The sequence below is a fragment of the Anomalospiza imberbis genome, chromosome 8, assembly GCF_031753505.1.
Source record: "Anomalospiza imberbis isolate Cuckoo-Finch-1a 21T00152 chromosome 8, ASM3175350v1, whole genome shotgun sequence".
Taxonomy (NCBI): domain Eukaryota; kingdom Metazoa; phylum Chordata; class Aves; order Passeriformes; family Viduidae; genus Anomalospiza; species Anomalospiza imberbis.
The window spans coordinates 23690621-23708882 of record NC_089688.1 but is presented as its reverse complement, the minus strand read 5'-3'; the positions used below and the strand labels follow the sequence as shown (position 1 = coordinate 23708882).

The 18262-nt window shown below is 45.7% G+C and overlaps 1 protein-coding gene across 4 annotated transcripts in view; it reads left to right on the top strand.

Moving 5' to 3' along the window:
• Positions 1-18262, top strand: part of SH3PXD2A (SH3 and PX domains 2A) — a 238667-nt gene that overhangs the window by 30690 nt on the left and 189715 nt on the right. For all 4 annotated transcript variants that reach the window (XM_068197985.1, XM_068197986.1, XM_068197984.1 and 1 more), the window contains exon 2: positions 11189-11269. In XM_068197985.1, the coding sequence (XP_068054086.1) occupies positions 11189-11269 (81 nt within the window). The remainder of the gene's footprint in view (positions 1-11188; positions 11270-18262) is intronic.

Here is an 18262-nt window from a genome sequence, read left to right as displayed (position 1 = left end):
CACTGCAGGTCAGTAGGACAGCTTTCTCCTCTGGCTGCAGTACAGCCTGGAGACTCATCTCCCAGTTCCTCAGCTGGGGTGAAGACAGCGAGACTGTCCTGTCCTGCAGCCATCCCTGTGCCCAGCAGTTAAACAGCTTTTCCTACCATCGGATCCCTATAATTGCAGGCTTTAAAGGGAGCGGCATTTTGAGCAGAAATACCCAAAGCACGGCGTTGCTCCGGGCTGGAAAAAGCCTCTCTCCCATCTCTGTGCGTGCCGGCAGGGCGGAGCAGTGCTCGCTGCTCCCGGAGTGCTGGGTAAAGGCGGTCTGGAAGCTGCTGGGCACGGCTCGGTGTCCCTGTGCCTGTGTGTGGCCAGGTTGCAATGCGGAGTTGGAGAGGGATGGCTTCGCGCTGCCTGTGCTGGTCCTGCACGGCTGCGGCGGGAGAGGTGTTCTGCGAGCGGGAAGGCAGGAAGCCAGGCGTGGGAAAAGGAGGGAAAAGGAGGACGATTGTGAGAAGAGTAGGAGGGAAGGAAAGGGCAGAGACAATAGTTCAGCCTAGCAAAGAGGCAGTGATTGAGGGTGTGAGGATTTGGCACAGTATCTTCCTGTAAACCCTGAAGGTCCACAGGAAGAAGGTAATTTTGTGTTTAATTGAGTGCCGTGCCCTGCCGGGAGGGAATCTTTTCTGCACTGACTCTTGCATCAGTTTCCCTGCTTTGGCCAGGGGGTGAGGGCTGGAATAAGGAGGGTGCTCCATGCTTGCCTTTTAGGCATTTTGCGGTGCAATTCAGACATTGTTTGCAAGACTAGGACACAAAATTATTTTCTTCTTTCACTCTTCTCCCCACAAGAAGCATAGATTTCTCTAAAGCCTGAAGTCAAAGGTCACTACAGTGAAAGACATTTTTCCAGTGACTTCAGCATTGCGTCTTTCAGGGGCTGTGGAAATTTGTTCCCTTTTTTCCAGGAATTGGTTTTACATTGTCAGGATTGTTCTGTAGAGAACAAGTACAATCATTCTTTTATATTTTTATAGATATATAGGTATAGTCATGCAATATAATTAAAGATCTATGTGCGTTGAATGTTTGTGGAATGGTGTTTATGTTTTGAGGGTAGCTCCTTTTTTCAGTTGCTCTTCTATCATTTTGCATTTAAAATGCAAATACAATTTCCCTGCCCATGGCAGGGGGGTTGCAACTAGATCATCTTCAAGGTCCTTTCCAATCCACACCATTCTATGATCTGTCAGCATGTTATGCTGGCAGTTCTGGAATGCTTTGCTGGTTGATTTCACCTCAAGTTTTAGCCTTTAGTCATGCATGAAAAACATAGTTGCACAAACAGGATAGAAACTAGAAGAGTTTGTTTCAGAGTTGGTTTTTTTCACACTCAGAGTACTGTACCCCTCAGGTCTGGCTTTGTGAATCTGAGGGTCTCTTGGTTTACATGAACTTTTTATTTCCCTCTGCTCAAAATGAGAAGAAAAAAAAAATCCCACTATTCTATGGCAAAATCCCAGGAGATTTCCATTATTTGGACTAAGAATGTCCCAGAGCTTTGTCATTGTTCTGGAAGAGCCTGGAGGAGTTTTGCTCGTTTTCCCAGGCCCTTGCTTTGCTTTTCCAACCACTGCATCTGGGGGTCATACGTAAGGTTACAAATCAAAGCCGGAAGATTTGCATGCTAATATAAACTACATGCAAGTGTTGCTGCAGAGCAGGAATCCTGGATGTTGGGAGCCAAAAGGGAGGCTGGGTTGTAGCAGCAACGCCTCTTTGCGACCACAAGGCAGCCTGGGCAGGGAGCCCTCGCCATTTGTGCGAGCGAGGGTCTGTAGCTGCAGCAGAACCGCGCCGGGGCCGAGTGTGAAATGGGCTGGGCAGCACCATGGTGTGCTGTGTCTGCATGTGGCCTCCAGCTGTGCCTGCTCCAGCACTGTGCATGAGCTCCACAGCTGGGGAAATGTGTCCGTCCAAGCCTGCTGGTACAATGTAGAAGGGACCTTGTTCTCAGAGCAGAAAGGTGCTCCAAGAGAACTCCCACAGGCACAAATAACTCGGTGCAGAGGTGGTTGAGACATGTAGAAAACAGCAATTTCCAGGTTGTATTTTGTCTCTGTCTTGTCAATCTTGATGCACTTAACAGTAGCAAGCAGGTTTTGTTAGTTCTCATTTGACCAAGCTATTCCTGTATCCCTGGCCCCAGGGCACTTGATGACAAAGATCCCTTTGCCTGAAATATGAGCAGAGCTCTACTCATCCTATTTTGATCATCCCTCAAGTCAATTCCTCTTGTGCCAAAATTAATTCAGCTGCTTCTCTCATAAGCCTCTTCAATTTGGCATCATCCTTCTGATACTTTACCAATCTTGCTTTCATGTGAGGTTTGATCCAGCACTATGAAGGGAATTAAACTCTTCCTGTTGGCTTCTGTGAGTCTAATGATACTGTAATGGCAGTCAAAATCAGATGCAGGTTGTACCCAATTGGACCAGGATTAGATTTAATGTACAAACATTGCCCTCATCTGAATGATCATCATTGCTGATGACAGCAGAGTGATCTCTTACAGCTGAACATTGCAAGACGTGTTGTAAACTAAGGAGTGATTTTAAAAATGCTCATGTCAGCCTCAACACTTTCCTGTTAAAACTCATTTCAGTTGAAGGAGGATGAAGCCAGTTTTGAGTCAGTTTTTAAGATTTATTCCTTTGTAGAGAAGATGGAAAGGGGAATTAAGTAATTTCATATTGGAAAGTAATTTTTTAAAGTGTTCTTTCTCCTCGATGTCTATACTTTTCCTTGCAACTGACATGATGATGTAGGACCTGAGAAGTGATTGGCTTAGAAGGACCTCTACCTCACTTCCCCATCCAGCACTGGCACCAAGGACTTCCACATTAAGCTGTACTCTTTGGGGGTGATATGTTTTATTTCAGAACAACTTCAATTGCAAATCAATCTCTAAAACGAGTTTAGTGAAGTTGATGTAATTCCTGTATTCAAAATTGGTCAGTGAAACTTCGAAGATTTAAATTTAAGTGTCTACTTTGTCTGTTGATTGTTTCTTTTTCCAATTCTCTTTTCTTGAATGGAGATTCTCTTCTTCCACCAGGACATGCTCATATTTTAGGGTTGTCATGAAACACCAACCATCTGCTGAGGAGAAGGACACAAGCATTGAGTTAAAATAGTTTAAAAGTCAGATGGCATCCAGATTTAAGAGGCAGTAAGCTGAAAAATCTTTACCTCCAAATGCAGCTGTATTATTTTTGTTTGCTTGCCTTGCACAGCTTCTTTCAGACCTGGGTAAGGTATTTGAGAAGGCCATGAGGGAGGCAGGTTTCACAGAGAGCCTATATGTTCTCATTTCCATTTTACATTTGTCACTCTAAGATTCTAATGCTCTGTAGGCTTAGATGTTCTGTTTTCTAATAACCTGACAACTCTTAAATGGCAGAAACTGAGTCTTGTGGTTATTCTGCTTCACAAATAGTTCCATCACATGTGGAAAGTAAATGTAGTTGAATTGAGACAGACTGGAAACAGAAATGAGTCCACATTGTGTTCTGCACAGATGCTCCCTCTCCCTCGTGCACACATGTAAATGTAATGGGTGGATGTTGTCCACTTCCTTTGTCTCCTCCCCTTGCAGGGAAGCTGCTCATCTGCTTGCAGAAGCTGGGAAGTAGTAGGGAGAAGTGACCAGTCATTGCTAGTTCTGTTTCTTTTTCTCTTTCCGTAAGCTGTAATTGTTGGATATGCTGGAGTTAAGATAGCCTTGACAGGTCTTTGACATGACCCGGGATATCAGTTAAGAACAAACAAAACCCTGCTAATGCAGCACAGATATTGCATGTCTGCAAGAATCAGACCCATCATATTCTGCTCGCACACCCCCAGGAATGAACTTAAATGAAGTTAATCAAACAAGCTTGGCAAGAGGCTCGGAGGTGGTTTGTAACCAAGCTGCAGGGCTCCCAGCTGTTCCAGTTCTGCAGCTCTCTGGTCAAGTTACTGCCACAAATCATGGGTGCAGGTTCCGCTTTTTACCTTTTTATGCCTCTCGTGGCCATGTGCCTGGCCATACAGAGAGAGTTTTCTGCTTTTGGCTTATTGCTCTGATTGTCTGGGACAACTTAGTGTCCTCTTAGCAGGAAGATATTGGAAAGGCCTGAAAAGGCCTGTTTAGAAACTCAAGCTGGCAAATGCCAAAAACCCGAGGGGTGAAGTGGAAACTAAATCAGAATTTAAACTGTGGGCTTTAAAACCTCATCAGTGTCTGAGAAAAATATGGGAGGCTAAGTACTGTCTTATTCTGCCTGGGTAAACACGACGAGCTGGATTCGTCATTCAGACACAGCCCAGTTCTGTGTCTGGTCTGTCCCCCTGGAGCTAGGAAACCAGCAAAGTCATCCAGCCAGGTGCCTCCATCTCGAATGAGTTCCTCTTCCTGTGTTCCAGGGATGTCTGCTGGCTGGCTTGGGGCAGTTGTTTGCTATTCTCATTTGTTTTTAAGTACTGGGATTTGGCAAAGAGAAACAGATCTCCCCCTGGTTACTGCTCCACCAAGAGGAAGATCTGTGCTCATATAGGTTACAGTAGTGGTGTGTTTTCTAACCTAGAATGGACCCAGTTTGAGTTTTGAGAATATGACTAGATTAGGAGCTAGAAAGGAGTTTATTTTCTGTGTACTCGCAACAGATTTGGTGTGATATGGCTGAAAAGAGAGGCAGCATTAATCCTTTTACACTGTAGTTTAGAGATTAAACAAGATCCACAAATGAAATGTGGAGAAAAGAAAACTCTCGTATCCCCCTCCCTGTTTTTTTTTTTTCTTTCCCCTCACTTGTATGTTTATTTTGACTGTAAATTAGCTTGCAAATTATGATGGAAACTGGAATTTTTATGTCCTGCTTTAGTGGCCTGTGTGGTGGCTGCTCACAGATGAGAACTGGCAAATGCTAGAGCTGTTCAGTTTACTCTCTCCCAGCATACTGTAATTCTGCTTTGCTTCCAAGACTTAGGTATGTGCAACATTTGTCCATGAGACCCCTGGGTCACTTTGTCTTTTTCTCAGTTACATTTTCCCCATTGGTAATGGAAACACGAGCTGGGTAGAGGGGTGTCAGTGAAACCACATCTGGTGCATGAGAAAGCCAGATGCCCCACACCTGCATGCAGCCCGTGTCACCCCCTCCTTGGGACTGCTCTGAGGCATCCTGCCCTGGCAGCAGCCACCCTGCAAGGACCTTTCCTGTCTGGGGCTCCCTGGGTCTCATATTTCTTCCAAGCCTCATCTCTGTTTCTCAGCTCAGTCTTCAAAATCCTGGAGTGAGAACAGCTCTGGAGAGGGTTTGAAAATAGCTCTTCCTTGGCCCTGCTCTGGCTGAGCTGCTGTACCTCGGAGACCGTCGTGCTGAAAGGTGACCTCATTGCATGGCACCAGTGATGGACTTACCACTGGCTTGGGGCTGAGGGTCTGACTTCACCTCTGTGGGAATTTCCCAGGTCTCTCAGTGCTTTTCAGGGCCTTTTGGATGTTAGTTAGCTGGGCAAGAAGCCTGTGCTCTGCTCACTGAATCCAGAGTCAGATGTGATCCAAGTGGAGTGAAGGCACAGGTGATGTGTGCATGAGAAGGGCTTACATTCTCTCTGCTTATTCCTGGAGCATTCCACTCTTCCTGTTGCCACACTGGCCCTTGTATAGGGCAGAAATTGAGGACATTAGGGCCCTTCATCCTGGGGAAACCCCAGCTGCTGGTGCCAGTGTCTTATGGGGTGGAAGAAGATACCGAAGATCAACCAAACCCCATCAGGAAGCTGAACAGCTTTGCTGCTTTGGTCTTGTGGGTACCAAAATTGCTGTCTCTAGGCTGATATCACTTCAAATCTGGATCTGGGCCAGCACCAATTTGTGCTCATCAGCACATCTTTGACTTTAAAATGGTTATGCAAACAGTGAGTTGGTGCAGTGGCTGTACTCTGGTAATTTAGGGCACAGATCTATGTTGACTTTGCTGCAGTTTAAGTTGTTTTAATGCAAACTCTGCCAGGTAAATGAAGCAGCTGAAATTGCTGCAAGCCTTGCAGGAGCTGAGTTGTCTTTGCATGGAAGTGGAGCAGGGAGCATTCACATGCTGAGCTGTGCTGGTGGAAAGTTCCAGCTCACAGGCTGGAATAGCATCTGAATACAGGGGAGAAGGCATATCTTTTCCAACTCAAACCTGATTCATAGGAGGACAAACATCCAACACTTCAATAGAAATCTTTGAAGAAGCTGACATTTTCCAGGATAAAAGGGGGTATCATGATGGTATCTGCACACAAACTGCACCACAGTGTTGTCTTTTGCATTCACAGAACTCTTAATAGCTGGTGTTTTCTGTAACTACTTATTAGAGGTTAACAACACCCTCTCTAATGTGTGCAGGGATATTTCTGGTTTCTGCTTTTCGATCTTCCCTTTGCTAATAGCTCTTGTATTTGTGTATGTTCTAATCTTGGTCTCATCAGATGACCAGTTTCAGACATTTGTCTTCCACTCCAGCTCATCTGGCTGTAGACAACAAGACATTAGCCTCTAAAAAACAATTGAAAAATAGGTCACATGAGAATAACCTGAATTTGTTACCTCTGGGGTTTGTGCTGGCTAGAACTGGATATTTTCCATTTAAAACAAGACAGTCAACAATAAGGTCATGCCCAGTGATGTCAGAGTGGATGTATTTTGTAGTAGGAAGTCATCTCTCCTCGTTGCTTGTGTAAGCAGTAAAGAGAGAGCAATAAGTTCAGTTTACAATAAGTTTTCTGCTCTGTGGTGGGTAAAGAAGAAGTTTCCCAGAGCTAGAATTAAACAACAATAATTACCAGCTGATAAAATCCCCCTGGTGTCCTGTAGGCACACAGTTTGTGGTAATTGGGAGTGGGGCCTCATCCCCAGTGGGCAGAGCTGTGAGAAGCAAGTGAGCAGTGCTGACAGCAATGAGCCATGGAGTGCCCAGGTGCACCGAGCAACCACCAAAGGGACAGAGGGCACACAGGTGCAATGCATGACCATGAGGGGTATAAAAGGTTGGGCTAAAGAACAAGAAGTGTGGATGCTTGCAGCCTTCTGAAGTGACATGGTGTTACTCTGTATGGGCAGACACCTGAAGCCTTCTGAAGTGGTGTGGTGTTACTCTGTATGGGTTGAAGCCTTCTGAAGTTGTATGATGGTACTCTGTGTATTGTGGTCATCTCAACTGCGATGCATGCTGGAACAGCACCCTGCACCTTCCATAAGCCATGAATATCATGAGCTACTTTTCAATCTCAGTTCCTGATTAATATTCTACAGTCTTTAAAGCTGGCTTCTTGTTTCTCTGAAGAAGGATTTATTTTAAAATACAATAATACATCAAAAAAAGGCTGGACTTGGGAAATTAAAATGTGAACGTTCTTAGTGGCTGGAGCACCCAGTGATTGTGCAGTGAGTTGTTTGTCATTTCTACTTCAATTTTCATTCATTGTTAAGGACCTTTTGTTAAAGATTTTTAAGGTGAAGCATTTGAATAACATCTGTGTTTTGACTCCTTTATGGTTATAAACATGGCAGATACATAAAGCAGGTCTCTTTGCCTTTAGTAATTAATTACTGTAGTAATTTGGAACAGTTTAGTTGTGTGTAGGAAAATACTGTACTTACATGAAAGAGCTTGCTCCAAGATGTGTATGGTACTTTGATTTTGTCTTTTTTTATCATGACAGAATGTGCCAGGGAGCCAGGACTCTGTCGTGGGCAGGACCCAGCTGCATGTTGGAGTGGTGGCTTGTGTGGCTCAGTTTTGGGGAGGTGCTGGATGCCACAGAAAGCCTTCCCTTGGCTCTGCAGGTGGCTGCAAGAGCACTGCTGGGTTCGAGCGTGGGATGACTCTCCCTATGTATGCAATATTTCCTGCTGCCTCCTTGTCCTGTTGCATTTTCATGACCCTGGGCTCCCCCAGGACTGCTTTTCTCCCTCTCTCGGGACATTGTTGATCATTTTCACAGCAGCCCATTTTAAGATTTGAGGGGGGGGGCAGGGCGGAAAGAGGTGAGGTAAGCTGATGTAATGTTTGCTGCTCATGAAAAGGTTATGCATCTGACCAAAGCAGCAGAAGCAAATAACTTCCAAACTCAGATCTCTAAGGGAGAGAAATATGATATCTATGGCTTCTGAAGCCTCTAAACCTTGCATTTATAATCTGGAATTTTACAAATCTTTTTCAACTAAACCCCATTATTTTAAATGGTGGCCTTCGGGAAGCAATTTGATTTGGGCAAACGAGCAAAAAAGATCAATAGCTGTTTTAGGTTTTGCACCTGTCTCCTACCAAGCAGATTTTGAGCCCACTGGTTTCTCACTTCACTAAGCACCAGGTTGTGATTAAAGGCTTTTCTTGCTTCTGTTGTAATCCTTTATTGCAGTAGAAATCTGTGTATCTGCATGCTGCCTCATCCATCACTTACTGAGCTTGAGGAGACCTTACGCTCAAAAAGATTTAATTGCTGTCCTAAATGTGCAGCAAAATCCTGGCTTGACTGAAGTTAGTATCAGCTTCATTCCCACAGAACCTGAATTTCAGATCTGGAAATATGTCTGCACCATGCAGTGGGGTGCTGCTCCTACACCTGCTCCCTGCACCAAATAAATCCAACTTCTCACCCAGAATATCCCTGTGCACTCAACTCTGCCCCTCCTTCTGTCATGGAGGTGTTGTGCCACTTACTGCACCAGCAAACTGGAATCTTAAAGCAGGATTGACTTCTGCCTGGATTAGATTTTGAACAAGCAGAATTGTAGGCTGTTAAAAATTTCAAGAACTCACAGTTTTTGTGGGTTCTGAAGAGCAGCACGGAGAAGCCTGAAGTGCTGTGAAATTCAAAATGCCAGGATGTCTGTGGCATATGTGTTTTGTTTTTAGTTTCTGAAGAAAAGATGCATAATGAAAGAAAAATTATAATCTTTATTTACATGTGCAATATGTTTCTCCTCCTGTCTCACCCCCTTTGTGAGAACTCAGGGCCAGAATTACAGTATCTGAAGTTGCTTTTGGATCCTATTGAGCTCCCATCTGTCAAGATCTGGTTTTAATTGAATGGGTTTTCCATCTGAAAGTAGCTGTTGGATAGAGGATGAGTAGAAATATTTGTGTGTGAATTAGCTCAGAGTGAAGCTACAAACTTTTTTTTTCCCACAACAAACACATGGAAAAATATTCTTCAGTGTAGTGTGGCTGGCCTGAAAATTGGCAACAGCAGCTTCCTTCCCAGGCTCTGCCTCCTCTGCCTTGACTGCATGGTAAGATCTTTAAAGGGGACCTGAAGTTTTCATGTTAGACAGGCTTATCTCCCCTCCATGCAGCAGGGCAGTGCTGATGTCACCCTTGTGTATATGGGCATTGCGGGAAGGAGGTCGGGTGGTTTGGTTTTCCAGGAGAATTATGAGATGCAGCAGAGTAACCTGGGTTTGCTGAGAGTCAGGCTCTTGCCCCTGGGCAATCTTCCCTTTGTCAGCCTCGATGGTCTCGGCCCTGCAGTTATGTTTGATGCAATCATGAGAAAGGCCCCAGATCGCCTTAATAGCTTCTGCTCAGCATCTCCAGTTATTGAATGCCATGAAACTGGGCTGCTGAAGATGGGATGCAGACTGCCTTGGGGATTGAATGTGGTTGTAGCAAGCAGAGAGGAAAGTATGGCTGCAGGATCTCTGTGGTTTCTGGGAGGATACCTCTCCTACTGGGAAAGAAGAATTAAAAAAAAAAAAAAATCCATTGGTGGTTCTTGCAAAAGTGTTGTTGAGCCCAATATTCAACACCCCTTCAGGGATTTCCATGCAATAATTTTTATTTGGCAAAAGTACCAATGAATTGAATCAGTAGCTTGGAAGATGGTCTGGTGTCTTGGGGGAGGTGGAGAAGAGGGTGATGCTTATCCATCTCCCATTGCTGGGACAGAGAGCTTCACTTCTGCATCCATGGCAAAAGGGAGAGCTCCTGCTGCAGTGCTGTGGCTGAGGGAGGAGGAATGCTTTCCTGTTTCCTCTGCCAGATTGTTATATCAGTCCATATGTAAAACCTGGAAATGGCTTTAAAGGCCCAGGAGCTGTCCTAGCTGTGATTTTTCATTATATTGATGTCCATGGTCACCCTTGATGGCTCCATCCTGTGTTTGTTGAAGTCTTGCTGCGGATCTGTCATCAAGGCAGCAATGCTAGCATTGGCCTGAGGGCAAGTGTATGACAAAGCAGAACCTGGCCCATTTTTAACTTTTTAAAAAAATATTTTGGAGGTATCAGGGTCAAAAGGCAACATGTTTGTGTTTTGTGTGTGTATTTATATATATATATATATATATATATATGTACAAGTTTGTGTATGTGTGCATGCAAATCATTTTTATCACAGCTTCTGGCAAAACTGTGTTTCTGGAAGAGGGTTGTTTTGGGGATGGAGTAGGGTTGGGCAAGGGAAATCCTGGGCTTATTCCAGGTTTCTGTTGCTGTTTCCATCAATGCAAGGAAGCAGTGTCACTCTCACTGTCCAGCTTTACATCCCTCAATGTGACTCAGCAAGAGCTGTGTGCCGTGACAGGGTTTGGTTTCTGTCACACATGTATGGGTGTGAGTAAGCAATGGTGTTGCATGGCTGTAATTCCACAGCACCTGGGGAGCTGCGTTTCCTTTGGATTTCCTGTTGAACCAGAGCCACTCCTTGCTTGGGAAGGGTGACAGCCACAGCTCCATACACAAGGACAATCTGGAGCATGGGGTTGGAGATCAGCACCCCTTGAGGAGCTGTTGCTTCAGGGGTGGAATAGCTCACCCCGCCATGCCTGTAGCTGGCCCTGGGACTCCCCAAAGAGGACAGAAGGCAGTGTGTGCTACCACAGACCAGAAAATGTGGCGTTGCTCAATTAGAGCTTTTATCCCAGGCAGAGCAAAGTTGGTGGGAGCTGCTGATGGGGATGTGTGGGAGAGCACTGCGTGTTCCCCCAAGACTTCTGTTGAAGGCTGCAGCAGGCTTTAATTTAGGCTAGTCCTGCTCCCAGGGCTATATTCCTGACTGTAAGTGGGAACAGCCAGTGAGAGTTGAAATTAACCTATGCTGACTGTTCTGCCTTTGCATGTATCCTGTGCTTTCTGGCCCAGGCTGAATTGTATTTTCTTTTCCCTGAACAGGTCTATATCATCAACGTGACATGGTCTGACCTGACTTCCCAGATCATCTACCGGAGATACAGCAAGTTCTTTGACCTGCAGGTAAATCTGTCCTGTCTAACATTAAATATTATTTCTACTCATGCTTCTAGTCATGTTTCCAGATGGGTTAATAGTGCCTTTAAATAAGGCTTTGTGCTTGTTTGGTCTGTTACATGTCATGATCTTGAAACTTTTCAGACTCTGCCCTTGTAGGGTATAAGATAAGTGGGTGGTATGCTCACAGTGAGTAACTTGCACTGTAAAGACATTTAAAGCTGACATTTTCATGAATGGTTCCTATTAAAGAGGGGATCTAATTTTAAATACTTCAGATGCACTTAAAACAGAGAGAGCGCTACATTTTGGGCCTCCAGAAACTACTTACCCAAGTAACTGAAAACAACAGAGCTTTTGCACGCTGCCACAGCAGCTCAGTAACAGAGATCGCAGTGGAAACTTTCCAGTCTCTCTTCCTAGCCATCTACCTAGCCAGCCAGTGTCCTGGCTCCTGCTGTTTGTACGGCTCCTTTCCTCTGTTCTGTGCCTGTATGTTTCGATTTCATCAAAAGCTTTCTTGCTGGATAACTGCTGACTAAAGTTTGAAACCAGGAATCAGTTGCTTCATTTCTGGTAGCGCTCCCAGGCACCTGCATGGGTAGGGGGAGCTTTGGGGATGGTGTTCTGTTTGGCAACAATCCAGATCCACTGATATTTTTGTATCATTATAGGTTTGTAGGCAGCAAAACTAATTGCCTGGGGTAAAAGTAAAAGCTGTGGTTTGATACACTCTTGAACTTTGGGGAAAAGGTTGATTTTTGGACTGGAGCTTGTGTCTGGAGCTGAGTTGATGTTACAATACCAAGTGAGTCCTCACAGTCAGTATTGAGGAGGTAGTTGACTGTGCTGTGTCCTGAAAAGTAACACTGAGCCTTTTCCTATGGTAAGTTAGGAAAAAAAGGGTTCTTGTTTGGGGTATCTTAGAGAGCACTAGTTTCATCTTTGCTCCTCTTTATGTTTCATTTCTTGTACTTGGAAACCTGAAGTCCCTAGGCTGTTCTGTAAGCTGCATCAGTTATTATGGCCTCCTGGCCTTCTGGGTGAAACGTGACCATTTCTACAGCCAGTCCTAATTTCTGTTTGCTGTGTGGCAGGAAGACAAGAGAGGGATGTTCTTAAGCTTCCTCTTGTGCCCATCTCCATTTCTAACTGGGCTAAAGTGCCAGGCCTGCCAGTCCCACTGCTGTAAGAGAATGTAAACCTCTTCTCTGTGTCTGCTGTACCTACTAAAGATGCGCAGCTCCATAGTCACAAACATTTCTTGTCAGCATGCAAATTGTGGCCAAAACGGTTTCTTTCTTTTTCTCTCTTCTTTCTCTTTTCACCCCAGTTCTGTTTTCATGTATATGTTGTTCTGGGTCTCCTGGCCTTTCCTGGTAGGTTTGAAAAGTTCCCATCAAGTGTGGAGTTATCAATGGGGTTAGTGTGTTGGACAGGAAATGATGTCTCAATCAGGGAGTGAGTCCTGAAAGGTCCCATTGATAAGTGCAAGGGGGCCTAGCCAGTGGAAAACTCCTGCTTGCATGACGCTTCTCCCCCCATGAGAAAATACGACAAGAAAGTAACAAATTCCCTTCTTTAACCCTTTTCCCTCCCAGGGATCTCTGTGTCAGTGTCAGCCCCCTACAACCGCCTCTTTAGCTCTTGCAGCATGAGGTGCAGAGTTACAGAAATTGAGGTCTCCACTTGAGATTTCTGCAGTCCGGCCATGTCTCTGTATGGTGTCAAAGTGTCCATCTGTGCCTCAGTTTCCCAGCTGTGAGATGGGGACAAGGCCCTGTGTGCTCAGGCTTCCATAACATGCTTTTACACACCCAAAGGTGATAGATGTTTTTTATTTATCCCCTCCTATTACTCTTTCTGGATTTTTGATTATGCCTGATCATCTCTTAGGTGAGGCAAAGGAAACTGCTTTGGATCTTGAATAGAAATTTGTATTTCCAGCTCTAATGAAGCCTGCAGAGAAAGTTGGAAAAGTAAATGAATGCTAAGGGAGACTTCGGGTAACCCTTGTGTTTTGGGAAATCTATGGCTTGATGTGCAGAGATTCTTGTTCAAAGAGAAATTAGCTCCACATTTTGGGATGACTTGTGCTTTCCAGATTTTTGCTGGAAGCTTGAACTTCTAACCTAGCACTGGTTGAACGTGGGGTTTGCAATCTGATACCATGCATGGTAAGGTGGTCTTAGCATAATTAGTCTTCTTTGATAATATCCCTGCTTATCCCCGTGTGGCACTTCTAGGAGAAAACCAAGCAAATGCTCAGGGAGTAATGCTCAGCCAACTCACGGGCACCACTCATGTCCAAAACAGCTGGAGTCCACAGGTCTCTGCCAGCTCCACTCACCCTGCTGTGTCAATGACAGAGCTGCACTTCAGGGCTTCCGAAGCCTGCACGTGTCTCATTTGCTCTTGACTGGAAGCGGAGGAACAAGGGCTGACTTGTAACGACTTAATCAGGGCTGCAGTGGCTGGCATTGACAGTGACACTGGATACGACCCCTGGGGAAACCCAGGGGGCTGCCCAGGAGCAAGGAGGGAGGAATAGAGATAATTAATTTCACTACTCCATTTTCATGTTTCTTTAAAAAAGAGCCCACCCTTCCCCAAACGGCTGTCTCTGTGGGAAGTGGCTCAGTGGTTTTGAAAGCTGTTGCATTAGTAGAAACTGCATTTTTTAAAATACTTCTTCGCAAATTCTATTAGGCACTGCTGGCGGCAAGAGGCTGCTCTGTCCCAAGGAGTCAAATCCGAGGAGAGCTTGGCTGTGCTATTTCAGCAGTGCATATGCTTGAATTGGGAGTCTGGTTGTTTTTCAGTTCAGTAATAGGGCAGTAAGGGTGGTCATAGCATAGGATTTGTTTGCCCCACAAAGATGTAAGAAGTACAGCAAACAGCCCAAAGCAGCAAGCCAAGTGTCAGCCCTGTGCTGCTTCAGTGAGGGCTGGATATCTGTAAACACAGATTTTAAATTAAATTAGGGTATTGCCGCATCATTTAATTGTGCAACCAATCACATCTGCTCCTGAGCATGGGTCAAATGATGGCAGCAGAATACATGTGAGTGCCAGTGTTTCAGTAAATAGGATTGAAAAGATTGAATTAACTCTGCATAGATGAAAGCATTACTATAAATTGCTTGTCAAATCCAATTATCTGTTGTCTTTCACCCTGGGGACACATTTGCACCTGAGCACCACATGGGGTCAAAGCTACCTCCTAATGTAATATTTTGAATGTAGTTTTCTTGCCCTTGCCTGCAGTGCAGAATGGAGGAGCATGAGGGGAGTGACGTGGACATCACCTGTCAGTAGTGCTGACCCTTGTGGCAGGCTGGTGGCTCACTGGGGCACATCCCCTGGATGCTGCTCAAGGTCTTCCATCATCATTGATGGATTTGCTGGTGGTGGATGCAGAATCCTGTCCTGAGGTGATAGTTCAGTATTGCTGCTGTTGCCCCCAGAGGAGCTGAGAAAGGACACACCTTTATTGGGATAGTAGGGATAACTCCTGGCATTTCCACTGTGCAGTAAAAGACATCTACAGACGTAAGGTCTGTGTTTTTATTGCTGGAAAGTGCTTTAGGAGGCTGTTAGCAGAATGGGGATTTGTAGTTGAACGTATGCATAAATAATTGCCCAAAGCATCAGGTGGAGAAGTGTGGAGATGTAGACAGCTCTCACCCTCCCAGTGGCCATGCTGGGCTGGAAAACAGCCACAAAGCTTGCAGCTGGAAAGCATGAAGGACATGTCTTTCCCCTCTCCCCATATCACCCTTGCAGTTGCCCTGTACCACCTTGGGCTTTTTACAGCTTTTATGACCCCAGCTGGGTGCTAGCCCCACTGCTAAGAAACCCCCTCCCAGCAAAGTAAACAGGGAAAATGGGACCAAGGATCTATGCCTGGTCTCTCAGCTTCAATCACCAGTAGTCATCTGCTGCATTTTATCCAGTGACTTCAGATGTTCTCCTCCGATTCCATGCCTGTGCTACTCAGTGCCTGCATGAACAGGACCAGACCCTCTGTTCCGTGAGGATGGCTGCCTCTCTGTGTGGGGAGCTGGGGGAGGATCCTCTCTCATAGCAGGTGTAATGCAGCTTTCTCCAAGGTTTCTCCAATCCACAGCAGCTGGATTTAGCAGCATGCCGCCATCCCACGATGTGTGCTTGGTGTGCAGGAACGGCATCGCCGGAGCCGTGGCAGGAATGTTCGGTAGGCAGATCTCGGCCTCCCCACACAATGATACACTTGGGCGGTTTGGCTGCAAGGAGATGTCTGAAATGTCACAATATTGAAAAGGCAAATAAACAAGGCTCTGTTCAAGTACTGGCTCTGTGTATCAGCAAAATATTATCTGCCCAACATGGTTTGCTCATCTAAGCAGATTTTCTTCAAAGTGGCACATAAAGAAGAACTCACTAGCAGGCAATTAGAACATTAAAAAAGTAAAGACTATCAAGAATTTTATTAGGAAGAGGAAAGACATGTAAGTTGTTTTCATCCAGATGATAAAACATCAAGAGCTTCATTTGTTATTGCTAGGGTCATCCTGATTGTTTATAGTGCTATAATGTAACAGAGCACTGAAGATGATATTAAACAAAAATGGTAGCATAAAAACTAGTAATTGCAGTCTGTATCTCTGCTTTTCTTACTTAGACTGGAGTTCATGTACACGCTGCTGCTCTCAATTGTTCTCCTGTTACACTATTCTGTAACAACATCCCTTTCTCCATTACCCCAAGCTGTATCAAATAGGGTAATGTCCACTCTCATTCCCAGTTTGGTTGTAACTGTGGCACGTGCCTGAGCACCCTGGATTTCACTGGGTCACTGTGATTTGAAACAGGACCTGGTGGCTTTGGCATGCAGGCTTTCCTGGGGCAGGGCAAAGAGAATTCTGTGATTCTGATGGGAATGTGTCTATTCAACCCAGTAGTTAGTCTGGGTTAATTGCCCAAGTGGAGACCTACAGCCCTAATTCTGGTGGTCCAGTGCAGTCTAACTCAGTAATGACATTTTTGTAGGGCCTCTGTTATTTCATGTTCATTCTTATAGCTCTGCAGGAGTGGTGAATGGACAAGTTCAAGCATGCACTAAGTTTAGCAGTGGTGAAGAGTGTAGGTAAGAATGCAATGGGGCAAGGGTTCTCCTGTGTTTGCAAATGCTGACTCCTAACCCTCAAGCCACCAGGCCTCTTTAGCAGGATGAGCAGTCACTCACGGGTCTTCCCAGCCATCCAGAGCAGCAGTGTCACCCTGCAGTGGGTGACCCTCTCTTCTGTAGGTGCCACCCTCTGCAGAGCTCCTGCTGGCACTGCAGGGAGAGCAGGAGGGCTGCTGCTGCAGCTCCCTGCGAGATGCAGCTTGCCCCTCTCACAGCGTGGGAGGATTCCCAGCCTCTGACGAGCTCAGGGAGTGTTTCTGTTGGGCTGTGTGTGTGCATCTGAGGGTGCCCAAGGAAACGGGCAGGAAAGCTGGGGGAGAAGGTGGGGTTGAACGGGGCAGGTGTGGAACAGCATGGCAGATATTGCTGCATCAGCCTGTGGTGCAAGTGCACAGTGAAATTGGTGTTTGTCCTGCTGGGCTCTGCATGTGTCTCCCTCTGCTCTGGGCTGTGCTGGCCTTGGCCAGCAAGGTCTGGGTTGCAAGGATCACATTTCCCCTGTTCCCATTCCCTTGGTGTTCAGCATCCTGGCCCTGCTGTAGATGTTGAGAGCTGCTGTGAAATCCTGCTCCAGACCAGGGGCCTGGCTCCATATCTGACCCATCAGGTTCAGAACCATTGCTTGGCTTCAGGGACATCCCTGATAATCTTGGAAATGTGGGGATGGAGTTACTGCAACTGTAGCTGTAGGGTTTCAGTTATAAACAGCTTCCTTAAGAGCATTACTGAAACAAGACTGGGAAAATTCAGAGGAAATCTGAACATGGGTCTGTCAACACGTCTGTTCCCAAAGGTCAGTGCTGGCTCCTTGGGGAGAAATGGCACATCCTTTCTTCTGAGTAAACACAGGCCAGTTGTTTGCTGTTGTTATCCCAGACAGTACATGGAGAAACTTGCAGTGCAAGGTTTGCAGGAGATGCAGAGAACCAGATTTCCAGGAGGAGCCCTGCACTGTCTATGAGGGCTGACTGTGCCTCCTGTGTTTTGGCAGCTGTGCTGGAGCTCCTGGTGCAGTCACACTTGCAAGACTTGGCTTCAGTAGGAGAGACCCTTCAATGCCTGCTCTCAGAAAAATAGCCCAGCAGCAAGCTTGTAACAGGCCTTCCCAGGGGAACTGAGATGCCCCTGGGAAAAAATTAATAGCTGACATGGTTATTGAGCTGAGAATGGTTGTCTCCACTGATTTAAAAGCTGTCTAAATACCATTTGTCTTTCTAACCCTCAGTGCCTTAGGATACCAACGGGCCAGGGGCAGTATCTTTGTGTTCAATGAATAAATAGAATTGTTTATAATTCTAATTTCCATCATTATTTAAATGTTTGCTTGGCAAAACAATCTGTTCAGCTTCCAGTATTTGTTTTTAAAGAGACTTTACATGTCAGACGAAGATGAGGGCCACGATGAGGAAATGGCAAAGTGCCTGCCAACCTACAGCAGAGGTGCACTGAATGACCCTGGCAAAGAACCCGCAGCTGAGAAGGTGACCCAGCCTATGGGAACCCTCCCTTTTGTACTTCTTCACTTGGGTTTCGTTGGAGCATAAAGCTGATATTGCCCCTAGTCTGCAGCATGAGAATCTCCCACAGGGTGGCTACAGGGAAATATTTGCTGCTCAGCACCAATCCACCTCTATGGCCAGGACATGGGTGACCTTAGTAAGTGAGGTGGTGGCTTAGCCAACTCCTCAGGGTGTGACAGCAGCAAGGCAAGAACAGAGGTGATATCCATGCCACTCTGTCTTGGTGGTCTGGGCTCTATATGTAGTTAGGGTCATGAGTTTTGTTTGTTTGGGTTTTTTTAAGAAATATTGGGAGCATCACAAAGAGGTT